Source organism: Hippocampus zosterae, chromosome 2, assembly GCF_025434085.1.
Source record: "Hippocampus zosterae strain Florida chromosome 2, ASM2543408v3, whole genome shotgun sequence".
Classification (NCBI taxonomy): domain Eukaryota; kingdom Metazoa; phylum Chordata; class Actinopteri; order Syngnathiformes; family Syngnathidae; genus Hippocampus; species Hippocampus zosterae.
Genome location: NC_067452.1, coordinates 8,830,450 through 8,854,558, shown reverse-complemented (window position 1 = coordinate 8,854,558; position 24,109 = coordinate 8,830,450). Strand labels below are relative to the sequence as shown.

Genomic DNA, 24,109 nt, shown 5'->3' with positions numbered 1-24,109 from the left:
GTTGGCAAGCGGCGAGGAGAAGAGGAGAGCGGACAGCAACAACACGACTGCGGCCTGCTAGCTGCTTAAACACCAGGTGGAGAGTCGATGGGGAGGCGCTGGCTGCTGAGAGGCCGAGCTGTTCACTGGGCGAGTGTCCCAATAAAGCTGGCACCCTGCTTCTCACACAAGTCGACGGGGCTACGGCTAATCCTACTTGACTCAGAGAACCTGAAATACCGCCCAGCACATAGGCCGAAAGAAGACCTTCTCTAAGAAAGCAATCTACTTGAAGCAAATTACAAGCTTAATGGATCTGCTGGAAACAATTTTCTGCCTGTACATAATGAGACCAGACCACTGACCTCCTCTATTTCATCAAAAGTGCCTTTAATCATTTTGGAGCATTTCATTGGAAAATAATGAGGGATCATGCCATGCCCATGAGTGTTAATTTCATTAAAATACCCACTGTTGTGGGAAGGTGGAAAGGAAAATGTTAAAACCATCCTCACTAAGCACTTTCCTCAATAGGTGAAGTCACCGACATGTGCCCTGCGCAACAGCCAATGTCTAGACTGCCATTATGTGATTGTTTCTGAACATTTCTCAGACATTTTACAGCAAACACAGTGGGTGGTGAAGTTCCCACCGTCACTTAGCAACTAGCATCAGACGTTGACAACCAATCCTTCCTGAGCGCCTTCTCCGACAAATGTATTATTGTGCTTCCTTTATCCCATGAAAAGGTCACTGATTAAACAGTAACAATTTATAGATTGACAGCTGAATTATTTAAGAGCCTGCTGGACCAAATCATACAGGAAGGGAAGATTTCCCCTTGGATGGTGATTAATTATTTAGTCCAGAGCCACTTCTTTTTGACAGAAAGACACAATATCCCCAGCCTCAATATTGGACAAAATCAACTCCAAAACCACCATTAATCTGTATGAGTAACACTGAATTAGGCCATTGCCACACAAAGTTTCATATATCTATGATCATGTAGATTTTACCATTTTCTACCTTGGATGGCGGAAGAAACAACAAACACAGACGATCTCAGGAGGGAACTCATTAATTCACGGATGCGTTTTTATTTTTGAATTTCCTTCGTGATAATACAAGTATTAACCAATCCAGTTGCAACAGACCATGCTGCTTGCTTCGTGAAAATGACGCCACTGTATCAGTATGCTCAATCATCCATGAGGCAATCTGTCCATGCTGTAACTTTAATCTCTGTACATTTTGACCGTGAGGCAATAATTGCCTGGGTTTATACATCAAAATGACTGGGCCACTGATTCGACAACCATCACATTTTTTTCCCGCATTATGGCTAATGACAACCAAATCAAAATGGAGGTTTCGCCACAATATTTGCGTCAACAGAAGAATTCTCCTGCATATGACACTTTAGTTAATAAAAGGGAAACTTTCCCCCCATTTCTACCGTAACATGCAATATAGGAAAAACATTGAAGTTTGTGACTTGATGAACTGCAAATTCAACGGGAGTGATGATATCATTCCCGGATATTTACGATCCAATATTGCCTTTTAAAAATGTTTTTCGCTCATATAAACACGTTACACATGCAGCAAAACTTCACAACCACTGAACAAACAATGAAAAGGTTGGGAAATACAGATTTTCGTGAATTAACATACGTATTAATTAATGAAATTTTTGTTGTACGACGAACAGGCCGAAAAGTAATTTATTTCAGTGTAATGAAACAAGTGCGCCTTACTTGATTCAGTATCCACCAGCAGCTAACATCGTTGGTTAGCTTGCATAATTATGTTTGCTTTCGGGCCATGTTTCCCACAGCAAAATAACAAGACACAATGTCAGAAGTGACGTCTATTCGGGGCTAAGCAGAGCTAACACCGGCCGGGCTGGCTGGGAGCTGTCACACACTCGCGAGACTGCTGTTTGCAGCTGCTAGCTACGAAGTGCGACACGCCTTGCTCCCATAAAGCTAACAGGCTAGCTTACAACTTCTGTGAGGGCATCGAGTGTTGCCTTACCACTTCGGTTCACAAATAGCACGCAGCCGTTGACGTGCCTTAGCGTTTAGACGCGTTGTTGGTCCAATAGTGTACATTAACCACCATGGGACGACGTCAGGTAACGGACCCAAGCACGGCGCTAGAGAGCGTTCGTTTACTGAGCAGTTCACTCTTGATGTGAGGGCGTTGAAAATATATTACGGCTCGTTGTCTTCCGGTGTTAGTGTGTGCCAACATACAACCATTTGCGCTCAAATGTCTCGAGTCATTTAAATGCGTGTCATTGATTGCTGCTGTTATTGTTTACTCTTTGGGTGTATATGGTGCGTGAGGCTACCGTGAATCACATGTGACAAAAAGGTGACCGATTTGCGAACGTTTTTGGTGGGTGGTCGGCAACATAAACCGAGTGCCCCTCACATTTTGCCGGCATATACAGTACGTTGCACTTCGGTCTGCCTTTTTCCAAGCAGTTTTCAGTTTTTTACGCTCTGCTTTCATACATGAAAAGACGTGGAGACAGACTGCCAAAGAAGACCTCAGTGAGATGGGTGTCAGCTGGCATGTAGCAAGAAGGGTCGCCAGTGACCGGACCAAATGGAGGAAACTTGTCGCCCAATGTTCCAAATAGGAACGGGCGGAACTAACTAACTAACTAACTAACTAACTAACTAACTAACTAACGTTCATACCTAACTAATTAATTACCTAACTAACTTTCATACCTAACTAATTAACTAACTAACTTTCATACCTGGTAGGGGAAAACACATACATAAGCAAAAATTACGACGGACATTTTTACCGATTTAAACTGGTGTAACTATTTATGGCTTATGTGATTTTATGTAAATTGTAGCTGTATGCTTTCAATGCACGGCATATTTTCACTGTGATTGAGAGAGTTAAGTAATTCCATCTGTGCTGTATGTTTACCTAGAGCATATTTGACAATAAAAGCTGACTTGACTATGACGTACGCGATGCGATCAGTCCTACCTCGTGCCTTGATTAACACTGGTGGATTTGGCCTGTCGGATTCTCGTTTTGGGGCGCTGTGTAAGTGGACGTTATTGTATGCTTAACTGCACTGCTCCGCTTCCATGAAGTTGTCTACCGTTTACTGACCGCAGTGTTATTGAGGTTGTTTAATTATTCTTCAAAATTAAATTGCTTTTTGTATTGATTTTTTTTAAAGTGGAATTATTACTCTAATAATGGAAGTTGAAGCGCATTAATCACTTGGACCCAACGTCTGGTTTATATTGTACCATCAATGCAAAAGTCTAGCAGCTTATACATTAGCTTGTTTGGCTGTGCTGGTACAGTATTGTTAATTAATCGACAAATCCATGGCATCGGGCTGAAATCTCCGGTCGGTGCACATATATGTCTGTTAAATTTCTTTCATAAATCTATGCTATTGGTCAGTCTACTGGTATGGGTTTTTGCAAATTATTGGCAAATATAAAATGTTAAAAATGACTTGGTGTCTTTGATGAGGTAATGTTAGTGGTTAAACAAATTGAACATATTGGGGGTCTCCTGAAATTGATGATTTTCGAAGAATTAGGATTCCACCCGACGCCAGCTATATGTCCCACGAACCCAATAAATGGATTCAGGAAGCAGTTATTTGGCATCCTTTTTCAATAGAAGTAAATGGAATCTGCATGCCTGTGCTTTCTTTTGGGCGCGACGTTGTCTATATTGTAATTCTGAGTGCTTGCAAGTTGTTACAGAGCAATCTTTTTGTTTACATCTTAAATTTAGATCTAAACTACTGGTGAGGACATAATGCCTGTGGATGGTAGTGACCCTCTGCAGCCCTCTCACTGTGACACAAGATGGTCACAGCAGATGTCAGGCCTCCCTCACAAGCTCCTGCAGCGCTTGATGCCTTTCCAACGGGAAGGAGTGCAATTTGCCCTATCCAAGAATGGAAGGTAAGCAACATACCCCTCAATAGTGAGATCATTCCAGTTCTGTTATTTGTTGAAAATATAAGGTAAGGCAATCTATCTTATTTGACCACTATCACATGCACAGGTTTGACCACAACAAGACTGACGTTATGTATAGTTATGAAGATGGGTGTTAGGAATATCTGCAACTGGCACAATCTTTAGAAGTGGAGAAAAGTGGTGAATTCAAACAACCATATGTGAGGTTATGACATGTTTTTAGCCTCACAAAGCCATTTTATTTATCATGTAGTAAACCTAAAATTGTGTGTGTTAAATGTGTATAAAAGTAAGTAAAAAATGTCTATAAAAGTGTGTATTCAATGATCGTGAATTTCTAGGGTGCATTTCCTTATTTAAGCATGAATTTAATACCAACCCAACCGAGGAGGAAGCCGCAAAAACCAACGAAGAAATGCGTGCACGCACTCCCACGCGTGCATGTGGCATACGTACTGTACGCCAAACAAAAGTGTGGCTTAGGTTTGTTAAAATAAATGATGAGATACCAGTAATAAAATGATATTGTGCTAACCAACACCTCTGGATGGATACGTGGACTAGAAGTAAATGAGTTCCCTTTCTTTGACATTTTATAGAGCCAGTGTTTTTGGCTGTCTCTGGCAATCAGCATCACCATGAACTCACAGATAAAACAAGAACATGTCCTTTCGCAACAAAGTTTAAGTTGACCCGAGATGGTTTGTCAACTCTAATGCATGCACTCCAAGAGAGTATTAATTTTACGACAGTTACATTGCATGACAATGAATGACGGTTAATGTAACAATGATGGGGTGTAGTGTATTCCTCAAATAAGCATTTACACCGCTACTTGAGCCAGGAGCCCGAATGTAAAAAATATTTCATATTATGTTGTATTACAACATACAAATTCAATTCCAATGAAGTTTGGACATTGGGTTAAACATCATTAAAAACAGAATACAATGATTTGCAAATGATGTTCAACCTAGCTTTAATTGAATACACTACAAATACATTTAAACATTAAATATTTTTAATGTTTAAACTGATAATCTTTTTTCTTCTTTCTTTTTATCAAATAATCATTAATACATAATTTAATGCATGCGACACATTCCTAAAAGGACAGGACAAGTGGCAAAAAAAAGTTGAGGAATGCTCATTTAACACCTGTTTGGAACATCTCACAGGTACAAATTAAAACTCTACTATAAAAAGCAAAAACTATTTATCAATAACACACACAAACGCTGCCAGCTTTTCCGGGCCTGAGCTTGTCTAAGATGGACTGATGGAAAGAGGAAAAATGTTACATGGTCTGATGAGTTCACATTTTAAATAGTTTTTAGACATTGTGGACCTTGTGTCCTCCAGGCCAAAGAGGAAAAGAACCATCCAGACTGTTATGGACGGCAAGTTCAAAAGCCAAAATCTGCAGTGGTATGGGGATGTGTTAGTGCCAATGGCATGGGTAACGTACTGAAAAGCACATAAAAGTTTTGAAGAAACATGCTGCCATCCAAGCAACACCTTTTTTTCATTGACCCTGCTTATTTAAGCAAGACAATGCTAAGCCACATTCTACATGTGTTACAACAGCATGGCTTCGTAGTATAGAGATGAAAGTCCTCCGAATTTTACCGGAATTCTGGATTTTCAAATTTTCATGAAATCTCCTCTGGAAAATTGAGGAAAATTTGCTTAAATTAATCCAGATATTAGTTTACAAAATTGAACGAACACGGGTTTGAGTTCGTTGTTTTGCATTCACGAGCCTAACCATGTTGAGGCACGAACAGTAGGAACAGTCACACCCCTCCCCTCGCATTCGCATGGCCTCGCCATATCTTGAAGATTTTGAAATTTTGGCGAGAACGGAAGCCACAAAGTTTGCACGTGTTTTGACCGTCGAGTATTTGAATAGCGTTTTGTGTAAACATGTAAAATTCATGCGTCTGCGACCAGGTACGGCCCCAGCGCAATGCTCAAACAGCTAGACAGGCAAGCTGACATACGTGCAATAGATGCGAGTGTTGAGGAAAAGGACCTGAACTGAGATTTTTTTTTGTCCGACTACATTAGAAAGGTCGACAAGCCTGGTAAGTCAGTTAAGATTATATGTGTGTGTATATATATATATATATATATATATATATATATATATATATATATATATATATATATATATATATATATATATATATATATATATATATATATATATATTAGAGCTGTCAAACGATTAAAATATTTAATCTAATTAAAAATGCAACTGTCATAATTAACTCAAATGAACTAAAAAATTAATCGTGATTACTCACACATTTTTTATCGTTTCAGAATTTCCTTTTAAATTTTTTGTCCTATTTTTCCCCCATTTTAATGCTCTCATCAACTTGGAATCATGAATCAGTTTTCTATGTGCCAAATGCAAATATTTACTGAAATAGCAATTTCAGTAAATACAAACAATGAACATGTTTCACTTGGAGCAGTTGTTCACACATAATCTCTCACACAATATTACTGTCCATCAACAACAGATGTTTGTTGTTGTTTTTTTTTCTCTTTCTCCTTCCTTCTTTCTACATACATTCTTGCTGCTGGTGGCTGTAAATTTCCCCAGTGTGGGACGAATAAAGGATATCTTATAACATTATAAAGTGCACATCTAAGGTAAACTAGTACTCAGCCTATAGTAGATTTAAACCATGGTTGCATGCTTCGTTTTTCTCAAGTTTGCTGTGAACACAGCAGTCTGTTTCTGTATGTTTGTTGATGAATAACGAGACACCGGACACCAGTGTTCATTATGTGCCGCTGTATTCAAAACTGCCCGCCGTACAAAAAAAGCGCACGCACTTCTCCCGTGCTGCTGGGGCAAACCATTCTTAAAGGGGGAGGGGGGGTCACTCCCCCTAACACAATCAGGATATGTTGATTGTGTTGGTCCTTCTTGTGCGGAAGTCTCTCTACAGTTTTTGTGTAGACCTCATTTCGAATGACAACACTGGAGACGTTTTATTTTCGCTTGGTCGCTACCACTGTCAGACAAACACAGAGAAGCTCCACCCGCTCTATTTATATGGACGCAGAACACTGTAACCTTCCACACAAAATAGTTCCAAACAAGTAACATCCGCTTGTGACGTGTGCCGCGTTAATCTCGCGAGAAAAAATGTAATCCCGTTAAAATTCATTTAAATTAATGCCAATAAAAATGCGCTAAACTGATAGCTCTAGTATATATGTATATATATATATATATATATATATATATATACATGTGTATATATATATATATGGCTCTCACTGAAATACATTTCCAAATATTTTGCTTTCATGGCTCTCTTAGTCAAAAATGTTCCCGACCCCTGCTGTAGGCTTTCCTAGCATGCTCTGCACCTGTCTGCTACAAAAGATAAGGATACTCTAACAAGAATTTGATTGATTTGCAGTGAAAAGGTTACTGCAGATAAAGTATTTTAAAGTGGTGTTACTTGTTATGAACACCCCTTCTGTCCTGTCCTACTTTGTTGCTTGCAGAGAGGTTTTGCATCCAAATTTATAGCCACAATTCTGTTGGTCCAATTCCTGTTGATCAGACCATCATGGAGACACTAACAAGGACACTCAAACCTTTTGCCTCAAACCTGGAACTGAATCAAAGCATACCTGTGAAAATTCTATTGAATCCAGGTCAATTGAATCTCAAGATATTGCATGATCACAACCGGGCGGTTCTGGTTGTCTGAGAAGGAAATCTGCCTCTCATCCAAGCAGGCTTCGTGAGTTCATGCAGGTGCTTTTGGAAAGCATTTGCCGGGCTGATCAAGACAGGCGAGTTAAAACAGTGTGGTGCTGTTCTGACTAGCCTTGTTGCATACTTGTTGCAATCAAATACGACTGTATATCAGAAACAGAACCAAACTGTGAATCACTTTACGATATTTTGTTTGTGCATTCACTGGCAGCGACTCTCTAAATGCATTACATGTACAGTGCAGGACATGGGAAATTGGGAACTCTCGAGTTTTTGTGAATGTCTTATGACCTTCGAGGACAATGCAGATGTTTGAATGACTTTAACCTCCGGTTGGTGATTGAGCGACTCAAGAGAGCAGAGTCTCATCATCAAATCATCCATGTCAGCAATTACCTTCCTCGGCGACCATGTCATGCCACAGGGAGTTGTCCCCCTATTGGCAGTTTTCCACGCCCCTCCACTGTGAAGCCCCTACAGGAATTCTTGGGGATGGTAAATTTTTATAAACGGTTCATTTCCCATGCAGCTCACATCATGCGGCCCTTGTATGAGGCTCTGCGAGGAAAATGGTACAAGGAGGAAGTGAACTGGTCACAGAGGATGAACAAAGCTTTCAACTCTGCCGAGGTTGCATTGGGCAACACATCTCTGTTGTTGCATCTGTGTCCGGTTGGCCTCACAACAGTTGTGTGAGATCTTGCTGAGGGAGCAGTGTGTGAGCAGTGGTTTGCAGGGGCCTGACAACCCCTGGCCTTTTTCAGGAGGCAGATCTGTGATGAGAGAAAGTACCGCGCTTTTGACAGTGACCTCCTCGGCCTTTTCTTTACCACCGACACTTGCGATTCCTCAAGGGGGCCCCACATGGTGTTCATTGGTTCACTGCCTTCATGGACCAAAAGCCGCTGACATATGCCATGGCGAAAACCCTGGAGCCATGGTCTGGTTGGCAGCATTGTCAGCTTGCCGCCATATTGGAATTCACCTCAAAAATTCAGCACGTGGCTAGCAAGGACAATTACGCTGCCGAATGCTCTCTCCATCATCCTTTTTTAACCAGGCGTCCGGGCTACAATTTGTCATGACTCTTGAAGGACTGACAGATCTTCCGGTTCCGCCGTGGAGAAAACTGCACCAGCCAAAGCTGATTACCATGACGGGATTCAATTTATACCAAAATATGAATGCTAGGCCACATGATGTAATCTTTGATTATACAGTGGAACTCCTCTACAACGAAATCATGTTTGCAGCAAGAACCTTGTATGTTGAGTCCAGGAAACTCGCAGCAGTGACCGAAATAAACATCGTTCACTATCAGTGTGGTGGTTGCTGTTGCCTTTTTTCGAACGAAGCAGTAGAGGTCGCTGTTGGATAAGACTTCGGTGTCGTGAATGTCTTCGCGAGGCTGGAGCAGAGAAAATGATTTCGTATAACGCAACAGGGAGGTTTTCGTCAAATGGGGGGCAGGAGAATAAGAATTGTGTTCATGCATGAAGATTTTTTCACATAAGGGGGTATTTTCGCCCATGTAGGTTTCGTTCTAGAGGAGTTTCATTGTATATTTTTTAAACATGAGTTTATTCGTTTTCACACTCTTATGATGTAACATTTAGTCGTTATATCCCTACACTAACTACTCAAAACATCATGGCTGTTTTTACTATGCCACACTCCCAATCCTACAGAATAACTGAAATTACTCTCTGTAAATAACACTTCCACTATTCTTCTAGAAGGAACAGCACCCAGACAGTTCTGGCTGTCACACTGATGCCATTTGACAGCGCTGTTCACATAATGCAGCAAAAGTCAATTGACTTCTAACCTCCTCGTGCGCATAAGCAGTGCCTTTCCGTGTTCCTGAATCAATTTGGCCATCGCGTCACAGCAAAGCTTCTCAGATTGGCTGCCCCATTGTTGACCTCCCAGAGAACCAGAGCATGCATCAACTGGATGGGTTAGGATTTGGTCAAATCCTGGTGTACCCATTCAGCTGATACTTGAGAGAAACTTTCTTTCGACAAGAAAAAAATACTGAGGTAATTTCCACCTTGACTAAAGTACCTTCCAAATAGGGTTGGGCGATATGGCGGAAAAGTCTATCACAATATTAAGTATTTTATATCAGTTGATAGTGATGTACTGCATCTTGACTTTTATGTCACATGTCAGTATAATAATAATAAAGCCTCACAATGTATAGTTTTAAATAATGTTATGATAATTCTCACCATTAATGTGAATGGTTTCTCATTCCTCATGATTGCTAAAGATTCAGCAAGACTACCAGAATTATAGTCACCTTGCCAGGTCCATACGCAGAGTTGTTGCTGGCTAGCTTGCACCCTGCTCAGTAGCTTGCACGCTTCCTTTCTACTGTCTCCCGCAGCGTATTTTGATGCGAACGTAGCATGGCATGTGTCAAAGTGCCGCTTCACATTCAACCTTATCATCAATGCAATGTTGTCATTGCAAATTAGAAAGACCGCAGAAACTGTTCTCTCCACAAAGGCGAAAATTCTTCGGTCAATTTGTCCTGAAGTGTAGCATATTTGTAATATTTTTTTTCTTTTCTCCATTTTATTCGTCAAAGCATTAGCTTTAAGCTAATGATCAGGCGGGCAGATTCAAAAAGGGGTGTTTCAATGTTTCCCCAGCAACGGCCTACGTAGGCCAGTATCATCCAATTAAAATTGCTCCTGCTGCCACCTGCAGCCCTGAACAGAATGTGAGCAGTGAAAAATCGATGAAAGGATTAAACAAGCGAGAATACTTTGTTTTATCTGCGAGCCAGATGCAATCATCAAAAGAGCCACATCTGGCTCGCGAGCCATAGGTTCCTGATCCCTGGCCTACAGGATACTCAACTATATACCATCTGTCTCAAGTGAAGAAGATACATAACAGCAGCAGTGACAATGAATGGTTACCACAATAAAGAAAATTTGCAAATGGCACCAATAGTGACAGTGAAGCTGAGGAAGATGGGGATGCAGAAGAAGCTTAATGATCTGAGTATGTCCCACCTGACAAAGCTAAGGAACAACAGACATCTGTAAAAGCCAAGACAATGAGTTGCAGTGAGACGTGATGGAGAGTATCATAATTTGTGCATGAAAGGTGCCAAACACAATATTGTAAAACACTGCTATGTGCTGTGATCACGTACCTGAACCAGGATATGATCCAATGTTAAAAATTTAGTTTTGTTTTAAGAAGGTGGTTTATAGATATGAAAAAAATAATAATCACAGAATTTGCTCACCCAGTCATATTTTGGGTTTTGGACCATGGACTAAAAGGTTAATTTGCAAATAAAAATAAGAGGTTACATCGGCCAGCCCTATCAGTTTGATCTGCCTAGTTGGAAACGTTTTGAAATGTGGTTATTTGTGACCATTTCCACCATTGTTTCAGTATAAAATAATTTCATCAATCTAAGATGAGTTCCGCCATATCCAAATCGTGTGAAAACTTCAAACCGATAACACTATTCAAGTTCAAGTTTCAGTATCCAATAGCATAATGTTATGAAAAAACTGTCGGCACCATCTTAATCCTCCCTCCCAGAAGCGTTACAGCTTTTTCCACTAACCGCAATATGACTGCTTGAACCCAAGCAATATTGAGTAGATCTTAGCTAATTCATAATACTAACTTTTTAATTTTTGCAATTCTGTCTTATTTTTTGGATTAACTCTGTGGTACAATTTTTGCTGTAATTTCTTAATTTGATATGATTTTTTATTTTATTTTATTTTTTTTTTACAAATTAAAGCCATTAGAAAAACACATTTATTACAAACATTCATTCATTCATTTATTCATCTTCCGAACCGCTTGATCCTCACTAGGGTCGCGGTGGGTGCTGGAGCCTATCCCAGCTGTCTCCGGGCAGTAGGCGGAGGACACCCTGAATCGGTTGCCAGCCAATCACAGGGCACACAAAGACGAACAACCATCCACGTTCACACTCACACCTAAGGGCTGTTCACACGGCAAGATTTGGTCCTGTGCTGCACCGGGGCTGCCCCAGTAGAGCGTTCACACGTGCAAATTGGCTCCGGGGTAGCCCCGGAAAAGAGCTTATACCGGACCAAATTTGCTCCGGGGCAAATGCTCGTTTGTGAGGCAGCACCGATGTAAATGTGCACGTGTGAACGGAACTGGGTTAAATTAGCTCCAGAGCAAATGCTTGTGAAGAGTACGTATGGCGAGAATGCGTTGCTTTCGTGCTCTGTCGGACTTCCGTAATGTGTTGATTCATAATGACACAAGACTTGGCTAGTAACATATTTCCTTTTGTAGGAGACTGGACTGTCTCAGAGTTGTTTGTTCCTTTGTTGTTTGTTCACAACCCTCCGTCCCCACAGAATTTATTTTGTGATTTCCTCTCTTGATTTTCTGTTTGGCGCAATAGTGTTTGCTTTTCTGAGTGTCATTGAAGTCATCGTTCATTTACGTTTTCTTGGGCGGTCACTCTCGAGCAGAAGGCACGGAAACCGAGAAGGAGAAGGACGTGCCGGTCCAGTCGTCGCTTGAGTTGTGTATATACAGTACGTTTTAAAAAGAACCAACACGACAGCTCGTTTGTTTTCTGTCGTTTTTCTCCGCTGCAGAAACTGCCGTGTGAACGCAAGTGGGGCAGCCACGAGACTGTATCGGGGCTGCCCCGCTCAGCGGCTTTGTACGTGTGAACGCTCCACACAATTTGCTGCGGTGCAAAATATCCCGCAACAAACCTATCTCGGTGCAGCACCGGAGCAAATGTGTGCCGTGTGAACGGCCCTCTAGAGACAATTTAGAGCGTTCAATCAGCCTGCCGCGCATGTTTTTGGAATGTGGGAGGAAACCGGAGCACCCGGGGAAAACCCACACAGGCCTGGGGTGAACATGCAAACTCCACACAGGGAGGCCGGAGCTGGAATCGAGCCCGGTACCGCTGCACTGTGAAGCCGACGTGCTAACCACTGGATACCGATCCGCTTATTACAAACAGAAAAAAGTAAATAAAATTACATGACACAAGTATAGGTTTTTTAAATTGTATGATGTACTATCCGACAGTCACACAGTGACTACTGAACCATCTTCCGAGCCGCTTGATCCTCACTAGGGTCGCGGGGGGTGCTGGAGCCTATCCCAGCTGTCTTCGGGCAGTAGGCGGGGGACACCCTGAATCGGTTGCCAGCCAATCGCAGGGCACACAGAAACGAACAACCATTCGCACTCACACTCACACCTAGGGACAATTTAGAGCGTCCAATCAGCCTCAGTGACTACTGAGCAAACTAAATTTCCCGCAGCACTGATTGGACAAGTAATGTAATGTGATCATCTGCAGCCAGCGATGGCCAAGCGAGTGTGTCATATCTAATTGACATGTTGAGTTGGGTGTATGTTGACCTCCATGGCAGAGGCTCCGTCGAACCCTTGAGACAGATTCACCGAACCCCTAGGGTTCGATCGAACCCAGGTTAAGAACCACTGCTTTAGTGCTAATGCCCGCCGCACAGGGCACGATGGTTCCGAATCGACTTGCAAAGGACCATCACAAACAGTTGGCCACTCACCCTACCTCTTAGGCCATTTAGTGTTTGGACTCCCTACCAGACAGATTTTTTTTTTTTCCATCCACAAAAAGATAGTGTCAGTCGGGGAACACACAGGTTGTTACTGAAATTGTATATGGGTGTCTGGGTGATGTTGATTAGGAGAGTAAATGTATTAAAAGGCAACACTCGTTCCCATGCATCAGAATGGACTGATGCAAGTGTTAGTTGTTGCGTCCCTTCCTCACAGGGTGTAGCTTTCCTGCACAGATAAGAACGCGACTCCTAATATATCATTATAGGAGTCATACGTTGCACCATATTATTCCGCTGAGGCTCATGTTTTGTTTTTTTGCGTGGTTTTTTTTTCCCTTGCTGTCTTCTCTCTTTGTCCTCTCGCAAACCTTGGTCACTCACTTCTGCTTTTCCAATAAATACCACAGTACAAAAGGCACAGAAGGGAGTATTTCATATTCCACCGTTGCTCAGAAAACTGAAGTTTTAAAAGGCATGCAACTGCTATTCTGCATGACCATGGAGCTGAACAGGATAGACAAAAAAAAATTCTGATGTATCCATACGTCCATTTGCTATACTGCTTGTTTGTCCGCCGTTGACCTTGGAGCCCATTTGAGCTTTGGGCATGTGGTGTTGTTCACCCTGGACTAGTCATCAGCCAATCATAGGGTTCATACAGGCAAGCAAACATTCACCCTTAGATGCACACCAATGGACAATTTAGAGTTGTCTTCAACTCACCTTACCTGACAACATAAGCTCTATTTTTCTTGCTCCCACTTTCCAAAACATGCATGTTGGGTTAAGTGTACTTGAAATTGTCCACAGGTGTGAATGTGATTCTGAATGGTTGCTTGTGTTTATTTGTCCTTACTGGCGGCCAGTCCAAAGCTTTGATAGGCCTCAGCTTGCACCTGCCCCCGCTGAGTACAGGTGGTAAAGAAAATGGATGGATAGAATACCTGATAAAGTAAAGTACCTGATATGCATATTTTTGGAATGTGACAGAATACCTGCGCATGTACGCATCTGCCTTTTCCATGTTACATTTTTATTGCATTGGACGTCTGTTTGACGACACAGCTTCTGCCTTTCATTGTGAGAGATGTTGTTACTTTGAAAGTGGAATAATTTGAAGAATCCATGTTGTTATATACATAGGAGCTACAAAGAAGCCGCTTTGATGAAAACGTAACATCCTTGGAGGAGGTCAATATCCAAGTCATACATGTACAGCACTTTGTATGCAGCGATGGCTGTTTGAAAGTGCTCTATAAATACTGTTGACTTGACTTGACTTGACTTATGTCAGAGGTTTCCAAACTTTCTGCTGCATGCAGAAAAATGGAAGGATGAAAGGGCCACTTCAAAATCCCTAAATTTTTTGAAACCCAAAGTCAGTGAAGACAGCTATAATATATTATTTGTATTGTCTCATTCATTTCAACCATTTTCTGTTGAAGATGTGAAGGCAAATAATTGAGGATTTGTTGGGGTGGCCAACCGACGTCTATCTCAAAGAGTAGGTGCCGCTCTGCACTTCACAGAAGCTGAATCCGATCTGCACATTCGGAACCAAAAAACGAACAAACTGGAGTAAAGTGACCATTTAAAAAAGTTTTTTGAGGATGATTCATGTGATCTCTTCAGAAATCAGCCAGTCGCAGGGCACACAGAGAAGAACAACCATCGGCGCTCACACTCACTGAGGTGTGAGTGAGCGCCGACAATTTAGTGTTTAATGATGCATGTTTTTAGAATGTGGGAGGAAACCGGAGTACTGGGAGGAAACCCACGCAGGTCGACGCACTAACCACTTGACCACCGGGCCGCCATGTCAATTATCTTTCTTAGTATTCTCTCTCTCTCCCGCCATGTCAATTATCTTTCTTAGTATTTTCTCTCTCTCTTTCTCTCTTTCTCTCTCTCTCCATCCTATCTATCCATCCATCCATATACAGTAAATATTCTCTAGTACGGACTCGTGTTTGTGCTGTCCAATTTGTCCTGATAACAGAAATTCCTCATTTGGGAAATGAGCATGGTACATGTCCTTTATGAACCTGCATAACCAAAACTGCAATACAGATGTATCCAAAAAAATCACAACAGAAAAATACGTACAGTATTTTAATGTTTATTTTCTTTCTGTCTTGGGGTAAAAAAAAACATGTATTTTGGATTGTTTTGTTGGATGCATTCTTTGGTTTATGACAATGTTTGCCTGCGTGTCATACAGTTTTCTTACTAGTTGCAAGTAACTGTCCTGTTGATCACCGATGTCTGGTAATTCTTGTGCATACTGAAGGATTTTTGTTGCCATTTGCATTGCTTCCTTGCTGGATGGTGGCTTGTCATCAGGAGTTGAATCGATGCCTTGTTGTTTAAAGTTTTTTAGATTTGCGTCTTTCCGACTCCAAGTGTCTGCTGGATCTTTTTAACTTTGTGTCCAGCCTCGCTCAAATGGACGCAATTCATTCGCTCCGCTCCAGTTGTTACAGTTCTTCTACGTTTTGATGCGATGATCTACAAGACGTAAGTGAATAAAGTTAAAATCTTTCACAATTACAGTAAAACGCACGGCAATAAAACACGTCTTACACGTCTTCGTTTCGAATCTGATGATCGAAAAACGCGAAGTGAAAACTTGTTTCAGCGTTGTCTTTTCCATCGCATCGGGTGGGCGTGGCGTGTATTTAAGCTCCCGCGGCATTACACATCCATCCGGATTACGGGTAGTGGAATTTCCGCTTACGCAACTTCCGGTAACATGTAATATCGTAGTCAAAATGTTAATGCATAGGTTTTTATTCCTGGTGAAGGATATTCCTTTGCATACAATTCCGGGGATGGGAATATTTACTGTATATAATTTTTCTCGTCCCCCCCCCCCCCCCCCCCTCGGGTGGTGTCCGTCCCTGATTCAGCTCGGGTCCTCTACCAGAGGCCAGGAAGCTTGAGGGTTCTGCGCAGTATCCTTGCTGTTCCCAGCACTGCACATTTCTGGACTGAGATGTCCGATGTTGTTCCCGGGATCTGTTGCAACCACTCATCTAGTCCAGTGCTCCGACCACCACAGGCACGACTGTCACCTTTACCTTCCAGGCTCTCTCCAGCTCCTCTCTGAGCCCTTGGTATTTCTCGAGTTTCTCGTGTTCCTTATTTCTGATGTTTCCATCACTTGGGACCGCTACATCCACTACAACGGCTTTCCTCTGTCCTTTATCTATGATCACGATATCTGGTTGGAGCGGCACCTACTCTTTGTCTGCTATTGTTCCTTCAGGTAGTGAGACCCCATCAGTGCGGACTACCTTTCCTCTCTTAGTCACCATCCGACTACATTTCTCAAGCCCGAATGACATCCCGATGTCGCTGCTGTAGATCCTGGTTGTGTGGATCGGGGAGTCTATGTCCCTTTCGCTCTTAGCATACAGCTTTATGTCATCCATGTAGAGGAGGTGACTGATTGTAGCTCCATTTATGAGGCGGTATCCATAGCCTGTCTTGGTGATTACTTGGCTTAGGGGGTTCAGTCCTATGCAGAACAGCAGTGGGTAGAGTGCATCACCTTGGTATATGCCACATTTGATGGACACTTGGGAAAGTGGCTTGCCATTGGCTTTAAGTGTGGTTTTCCACATCCTCATCGAGTTCGCAATGAAGGCTCTTAGGCTCCTGTTCACCTTATACAACTCCAAACATTCAGTGAGTCATAGGCATCGAGTCATAGGCTTTCTTGTAATCAATCCAGGCTGTGCACACGTTGGTACGTCGGGACCTGCAGTCTTGAGCGACTTTTCTGTCAACTAGGAGCTGATGTTTGGCTCCTCTGGTATCTCTACCAATGCCCTTCTGTGCTTCGCTCATGTATTGATCCATGTGTCCACTTATCTTAGCCGCAATGATTCCTAACTTGAGCTTCCATGTTGTGGAGAGACAGATTATTGGCCGATGGTTGGATGGGACTGCACCCTTTGAGGGATCCTTCATGATCAGGATCGTTCGCCCTTCGGTTAGCCATCCTGGGTGAGTCCCATCCCTCAACAGCTGGTTCATTTGTGCTGCTAGGCGCTCATGGAATGCTGTGAGTTTCTTTAGCCAGTAGGTGTGGACCATGTCTGGGCCTGGTGCTGTCCAGTTCTTCATATTTCATTATTCTTCTTTCCTGTATGAATGCCACTGTTATGGTAACTGGGTTCTGTTCAGGAAGGTTGCTGTGCTCCTCTCTCAGGGTCGCCAACCATTGTGCACTGCTGTTATGTGCAACCTCCTTCTCCCATATGCCTTTCCAGTACCTTTCAGTTTCCAGTCTTGGTGGGTCAGCTCTGTTGTTAGGACCCTGCCAATGAGCGTACACTTTCGCAGGTTGTGTTGCGAACAGCCTGTTTATTCGTCTGGCCTCATTCTCTTTCGTGTACCGCTTTAGGCGGCTGGACAGGGCTTGGAGCCTTTGTTTGGCAGTTTCGAGTGCTTCAGGTATGGTCATCTGGGTGTACCTCTCGGGTATCGGCCTTTTCATCATACCTCTCTGGGCCACCGTCAATTGACTCACATCTTTCCGAGCCGCCTTGATCTTAGCCTCCAAACGTCTTTTCCATGGTGGGTAACGTATCAATATGTTTATATATATACATATATATATATATATATATATATATATATATATATATATATATATATATATATATATATATATATATATATATATATATATATATATATATATATACATATGTATGTATGTATGTATGTATTTGCTCATGCCGCGGGCCACCGAACTACGGCCACAGGTGGCATTTGCGGCCCACCATCCATTTTTCAGACACCCTTGCCTTATGTTGTATTTTTAGGACAAGATCCACAAATGAATTTCATTGGTCAGATATTTTACATCATCTCAGAGGTATTTTTACACACCAATTACAGCACAGTTGCTGGCTTGGCGGATTTCTCAGAATTTCTGGGAAATTTGTGTCTCTATAGCTGAAATGGAAGTAGATGAGGGAGACTGTCAGTGTGAAAAAAATAAAATAAAATGGCAGCCTTTCACTAGCTCCTGGAAGACACTGAACATCATTGATGTCAGGCGTTTCAGAATGTGGGAGGATTCATGGGCAGATGTTTATTTGGAAATTCACAATCACGTCTTTTCACATTCCGTGCGTCAGGAGCACTGAACCAAAACATCAAATGTTGCTGCTATTCATATGCTGATGCAGCATGCTGCATGGGCAGTGTAGGAGGATGGTAGGTATCTATTTAGATTGCCGATATTCCAGGGAAGTTATGGCACAGTGCAACAACAAAATCCCATCGAATGTGGCTAGACGTGTTGTTTTCAAAGTGGGCCTATAATCAGTAATGCTGGAACACATATTTTACCCAGAGTGCAATTGGTCACCAATTGAGTGTGGCTAGCTTGACATTAGAGGGAAAACATGTCAATTTGAGGTAAAAGTGTATCCATGAAGAACTCTTCGTCACTTGCATTAAGATACTGACATTGATGCCGCGCGTGCTTGCCTTTCCCCGCGTGAGCTGTACAAAATATTACACCGAGTGCTTTTATCGAACGAAGTCTGCTGCACTCATGCAAGAGCCGATCGATAAACAGACCTTGTTGTTCCTTCACAGCTCTGTGCTTGTTACAGTGTATTACTTAGTTTTCTGTGTACATGATTTACTCTGTATTTGTACTCACGTGCAAAACAATAACCAGCACTAAATACTAAATTCTTTGATTGAATGATGCAAAGCAAACCTTCAGTTAGGACAGATGACGAAAGCTCTAAATGAGTTATTGAACATGAAGTAGGTTAGCTTTGTTCGTCACGTAAAGCTGCTGAAGTTGTTAAGACTACATTGTACCTGTAATGTCATTTACATACAGTACTATATTAGGCATTACCGGGAACAAGGACTATGATTATAATTAAAGTCATCCAAGCCCATAACATCTGAATCTAGTCACAAACCACTTACACACTGTGAAATGTTTTTTTTTTAAAAATCATTGTCGTATTCAATTTACATCTAAAGGCTAGCAGTTTTTTGTCTTTGAAGAATGCCTGAAAAGTAATATGTTTTGCTATTTTAGCAAAACTCCAAATTCCCCTGACAATCCTAGCTTCATAATTGCAATTCCTGAGTCTTCTCTGCGGAGGAAAGGAAACAAAACCTTGAAATAATATCAAATTCAATACATGATTGCTCTCTTCAATGAATGCAGGGATTTTGCTGTTCTCAATTCCTCTGTGCCATATATTCTAAAATGAGCATATATGTGCTTTATTGAAGAGTGATTTTGTACATTTGTATCTGCTTGTGGAGGTTTATGTCTTGCTGCCCTTCTTTGCTAGATACAGTGAAGCGTTTCTCAATTTTGTTTTGATCTCCACTTAATTCCCCGCACACAGCAATATTACACTCGGAACACCTTAATGTGTGTGTGGGAGGGCCCACTAGGTCAAACCTTGGTGCCCTTTGAGTCGGCCATTTGTGCAGCACCCAGCCACTGGGCTGCTTTTCACTTACCAAAATGCTCGACACATTCGCAACCTTACCACAGCTGAAAGATTGGGTTTAGTCACAAGACCACGCAACACATCACTGTGAAGAGGTCAAAGCCATCAAATGGTTGCAAACGGCCCGGGAGGCACGGCTGGCCATTTCCTGACATTTTGAGGTTTGTGGGTTCCTGAGATAACATTAGAAAGATGCAGCCACGGGGATGGTGCTGTCGTCAGGCAACAGCACTGCAGCGTTCTTGTGGTCTCAAACCGTCAAGACGACACTCAGGTTATTTAAAGGAGGATGATTAATGTGTTGAGAAATGGCAAACACCTGCCCCAGCCACGCACCTTCCCCACTGCGTGCGTGTGTGCGGTATGTGCACGAGCACACGTAAATATGTTCATTTAAATCTATTTTGTGCACACCTCATGTTCCTGGTCGCATGCGTGTGGAAATGTGTGTGCGCAAGTGTGTAGACAATGCGCTGACTGAGCCGGTGTGCTGGCAATTAGAAAAACCACCAGTGGCAAGGTGCACATTAATCATGTTCCGCAGCTGAAAGAGAAAAATGGGGCGGAGATAGGGAGAAGGGGGAGAAGTGCGGGGGGGCGAGAAGAATAATGAGAGAGCATGTGTGAGGAACTCAGCTGTTCTGTTGCTCTGTTTGGGTTGACAGAATATTGTGAGTCGCTCATGAATATAAAGGGTCATTTCAATTACAAAAAAGCAAAGCCACTTGGGCACAGATGATCTGCTTGCTCTACAGAATGTGCTGAAATGTTCATTGTTGTGCTTTCTACGTTATTTAAAGTTTGCTCCTACCGCAACAAAGCAATGACATGTGCATGTTTTATGAGTTCAGCTTTACTTTGCTTTTTTCCCCAAAGTCAAATTGAACAGGTACGTTGACATGATGCGGGCGAAAGTGATACCTGCAGCAACTGAACAAACTCGGAAGAAAATACGGAAGTGATTGCCAATTTGCACCTGAGATAGTTTTCACTCCAAAACCAGATCGGTGAGGTCAGAGGTCAGAGAGTGTCGAGCACGGCAAGCATCTCTATTCTCGTTCATATCACTGATGTTTGACGGGGCGCTTACATTTTCGTATCTGAAACTCAAACAAGCATGGCTTTTTGTGAAAGTTGAGAAGTGGAGGCACCTTCCATATACTCAGAGTTTATTGAATTGCTTGAGTTACCGTAGGCCATGTGTATAAAACCAAACATGTTGTGAAAGTACAACAACAGAATTTCAAGTTTTACAGTCGACTTATCAGGGTTTTTGTTTTCTTTTGTTTTTACAGATGTATGATTGCTGATGAGGTAAGCACACACAAACCTGGCTCAGGAAATCTATTTTCCAACCTTCCAAATGAATTTGTCACCTTAGTGTGCTGCACTGCCACTTGCCTAATCGTTTTTGACAGAGGAATCATTCTTAGACCTTATTACACTTGGGCCTCATATCAGCTCAGCCGTCATCTACAATTTGCCGAATAGCTGGTGCACAATTGACTTGTTTTTCTCCCCCTTCACCGTGTGCTGATTTGGCTGGCCCAGATGGGTCTTGGCAAGACGGTGCAGGCTATTGCAGTGGCATACGCTTTCAGGAAGGAGTGGCCCCTCCTCGTGGTGGTGCCCTCATCACTCAAATACCCCTGGATTGAGGAGCTGGAGCGCTGGATCCCCGAGCTGCAGCCTGGTGACATCAACCTGGTGGAGAACAAGAGCGACACCATGTAGGTCATCCGAACTCTCCCGAAAGCCGCTATCGCTTGTGGCAGTTACAACAGGAATACGTGTACATTTGTAACTTTTGGCGATGAGGCAGGCAGCACCAGGACAAGCCATAAAATGATCAATTAAAATACCTCTGCACATGGTGAGGTACACCAAGGTTATTATTTCCTCCAAAAACTCTGATGGCTTGAGGTTGAATATAACAGCGCCAAGAACAAAGGAACTTGTTTTCGGTGTTTAAGATTCATGACTCTCGCCAAAGCTCTTTCTTGATTGCTCACATTACTCACTGTTCTGGGAAGAGGCTGTCTCAAATTTCTGCCAAAAAGGCCGTTCAGCTGTGGTGGAACCGTTAGCTGCTGTTTTTGTAGCCTTGCCTGTCTGCGGGCTCTTTGGGCAATTCCTTTGACCTTGTGGCTTTTTTTTTGCCCTGAAATGATTTTTCACTTGTGGTGCCTCATAAGCAGTCAGACAGGTGTGTGCCTTTTTAACTGGTGGTCATTTAGCTTTGTAGATTTTGAGAGGAGGAAAGGCTATTACTCAAATTTGAGCGCACTTTCCCAATCGACAACCTATGAGACGCTTTTGAGTTTGTTTTTGTCACTCGTACTCATTACAGATTGATTTTATAAGCACAGAATTGGTGTTTACTTCCATCCTCATCAAGTCCACACTAGCCTAATAGTTCTGCTTGCATACATAGGCTTATGCTGGTTAAATGTTGCAGCTTGGTGATTAATTTGACTAGGATTGAAGGATTTGTTGACTTTTCGTAATTTGTTTTTGTATTCAAACATGTCAGTCATGCGTTTGTGTCCCATGGCATTTTGCTCAATTATTGAGGTAGCCCTACAACATGCCTATTTTTCCTTGTCCTTGCAGGGGTATTAGCAGCAGCAAGGTGACCGTGCTGGGCTACGGCCTCCTCACTACTGACGCACGCACCCTGATGGAGGCCCTCACCAGACGGGGCTTCTCAGTGGTTGTGGTGGATGAATCACACTACCTCAAATCCAGGAATGCAGCGCGAACTAAGCTTCTGGTGCCTCTCATTCAGAGTGCCAAGCGAGCCATCCTCCTTACTGGTACACCTGCACTGGGGTGCCCGGAGGAGGTAACCCAAATACTCGTTTGAATGTATATTTCATGATTTCCGGTTGGTCCCATTATGAACAAATTCTCCCAAACAACTTCAGGTTTCTCATGCAAAACTCCTTGAAACCACATGTTAGAGAAATATGATGCAGAAAACTCCCAACAGATTATGATGTTGGACTTGAACAGGGATTCTCATTTTAGCAAGGCACAAAATGAACTCGACTGTTGGTCCCTGGAACTTGCCAAAGTACCACAAAATACCACTTAATTCATTCCAGCAGCTCGTTTCCTGGAGGATCTTGTATATTCCAAGAGCCTTTGTAGCAAAAACTTAATTTGCAAAGCCCAATATGGAGAGATGAATGCACCACAATAAATGAGACCAGTAATAACAAAGCACACGGGGCAGAAACTATTGAATTTAGAGACAATAAGAAGGGCTGTTCACCGGTCAATGTTGTTTGGTGAGCAACACAGTCATTTTTTCTCCATAATGATTTATGATATTATTTTGATGTGTTATATTGAGATGCAAGATTGCAGCCATGTTCTATTACGTCAAGTGCAGTCTTTCCAGTAATATGGCACAATGGGTTTTGGTAAGAACGGCTTTGTAATCTGATAATGATACACTTTTCATCTCTTTTGGCTTTTACACGTTTGCACGGTTTCAATTGTCATTGTAATCGTCCGTACCACTCAGTATTCAATGTACAGGGATTCCAACCTGGCTATTACATTTCTAAACGTTTTTCTGATGAAAGATTCCCTGTTGCTGATTGTCTTTCGTAATTACCTTTAGCAGAGCACATTTTGCAAATGAGCACACGTGCTTTCCTGAATTACTCATCACCTGAAGGGTTTCTCTTATCTCACAGTTCACATTGTAAAATAATTGCTGCAAGGATGTACATTTTTCTCCGTCTGAATAACATTTACTTGTTTTCTCGAAGTCTAACAGATTGTCAGCAAATTAAATGGAAAAAAAGCGTAACCAGCAATTGTCCGCCTCATTAGTTCGCAGAAGAACCAAGCCTGTCATTGAGCTATCAAGTGGTGACTGCAGCAATGTTAGATTTTAGATAAGTCTCCCTCTCTACTGCAAGAATCTGAAACCGCATAAAACATTTTATCGTCCGTAGCATAAATCTGATCAACTCTGTCCCTTTCCTCTCTGCCAGTCTTCATTGCTCTGCCATCATTACTCACTGTGGCTGACATCAGGTTAGTGCGCAGCTTAGGGCATGCTGCACCGTTCGTGATGTGCCCTCATTGCACCCACCTATTATATCAACAGTGTGGGAAAGGAGTGGAGGTGGAGGGATGTCTGTAAAGCTTATGATGAACAAGTGCTGGATTCTGAATAGAGCTCTCGCAGTGCTGCTGATTACCTGCCATTAGCTCAGAAACTGCTGCAAATCACATCAAGTGTGTGCGTGCGTGCATCCGTGCGTGCGTACATGT

General features: G+C 42.4%; 2 protein-coding genes and 1 long non-coding RNA gene across 7 annotated transcripts in view; 1 reads left to right on the top strand and 2 right to left on the bottom strand.

The window, feature by feature from the left end:
- The window catches only part of LOC127591990 (R3H domain-containing protein 1), a 58,527-nt gene extending 56,350 nt beyond the window's left edge, over positions 1-2,177 (bottom strand). Inside the window, exon 1 of one of the 2 annotated variants that reach the window (XM_052052347.1) lies at positions 2,020-2,177. The gene's annotated coding sequence lies outside the window, so the exon portion shown is untranslated. Of the gene's footprint in view, positions 1-1,739; positions 1,893-2,019 lie in introns of those variants that run through there. The other variant, XM_052052357.1, reaches the window with a different exon arrangement.
- The window catches only part of zranb3 (zinc finger, RAN-binding domain containing 3), a 99,499-nt gene continuing 77,359 nt past the window's right edge, over positions 1,970-24,109 (top strand). For 2 of the 4 annotated variants that reach the window (XM_052052325.1, XM_052052296.1), the window contains exons 1-5: positions 1,970-2,119; positions 3,775-3,947; positions 21,112-21,130; positions 21,368-21,546; positions 22,430-22,661. In XM_052052325.1, the coding sequence (XP_051908285.1) occupies positions 3,799-3,947; positions 21,112-21,130; positions 21,368-21,546; positions 22,430-22,661 (579 nt within the window). In that variant the 5' untranslated portion in view covers positions 1,970-2,119; positions 3,775-3,798. Of the gene's footprint in view, positions 2,179-2,215; positions 2,325-3,774; positions 3,948-21,111; positions 21,131-21,367; positions 21,547-22,429; positions 22,662-24,109 lie in introns of those variants that run through there. The other 2 variants (XM_052052307.1, XM_052052315.1) reach the window with 2 other exon arrangements.
- On the bottom strand, positions 15,483-16,113 carry LOC127592700 (uncharacterized). Its single transcript, XR_007960181.1, has 2 exons — positions 15,891-16,113; positions 15,483-15,815 (listed from the first exon to the last, which is right to left on the bottom strand). It is a non-coding gene; the product is annotated as an uncharacterized LOC127592700 (long non-coding RNA).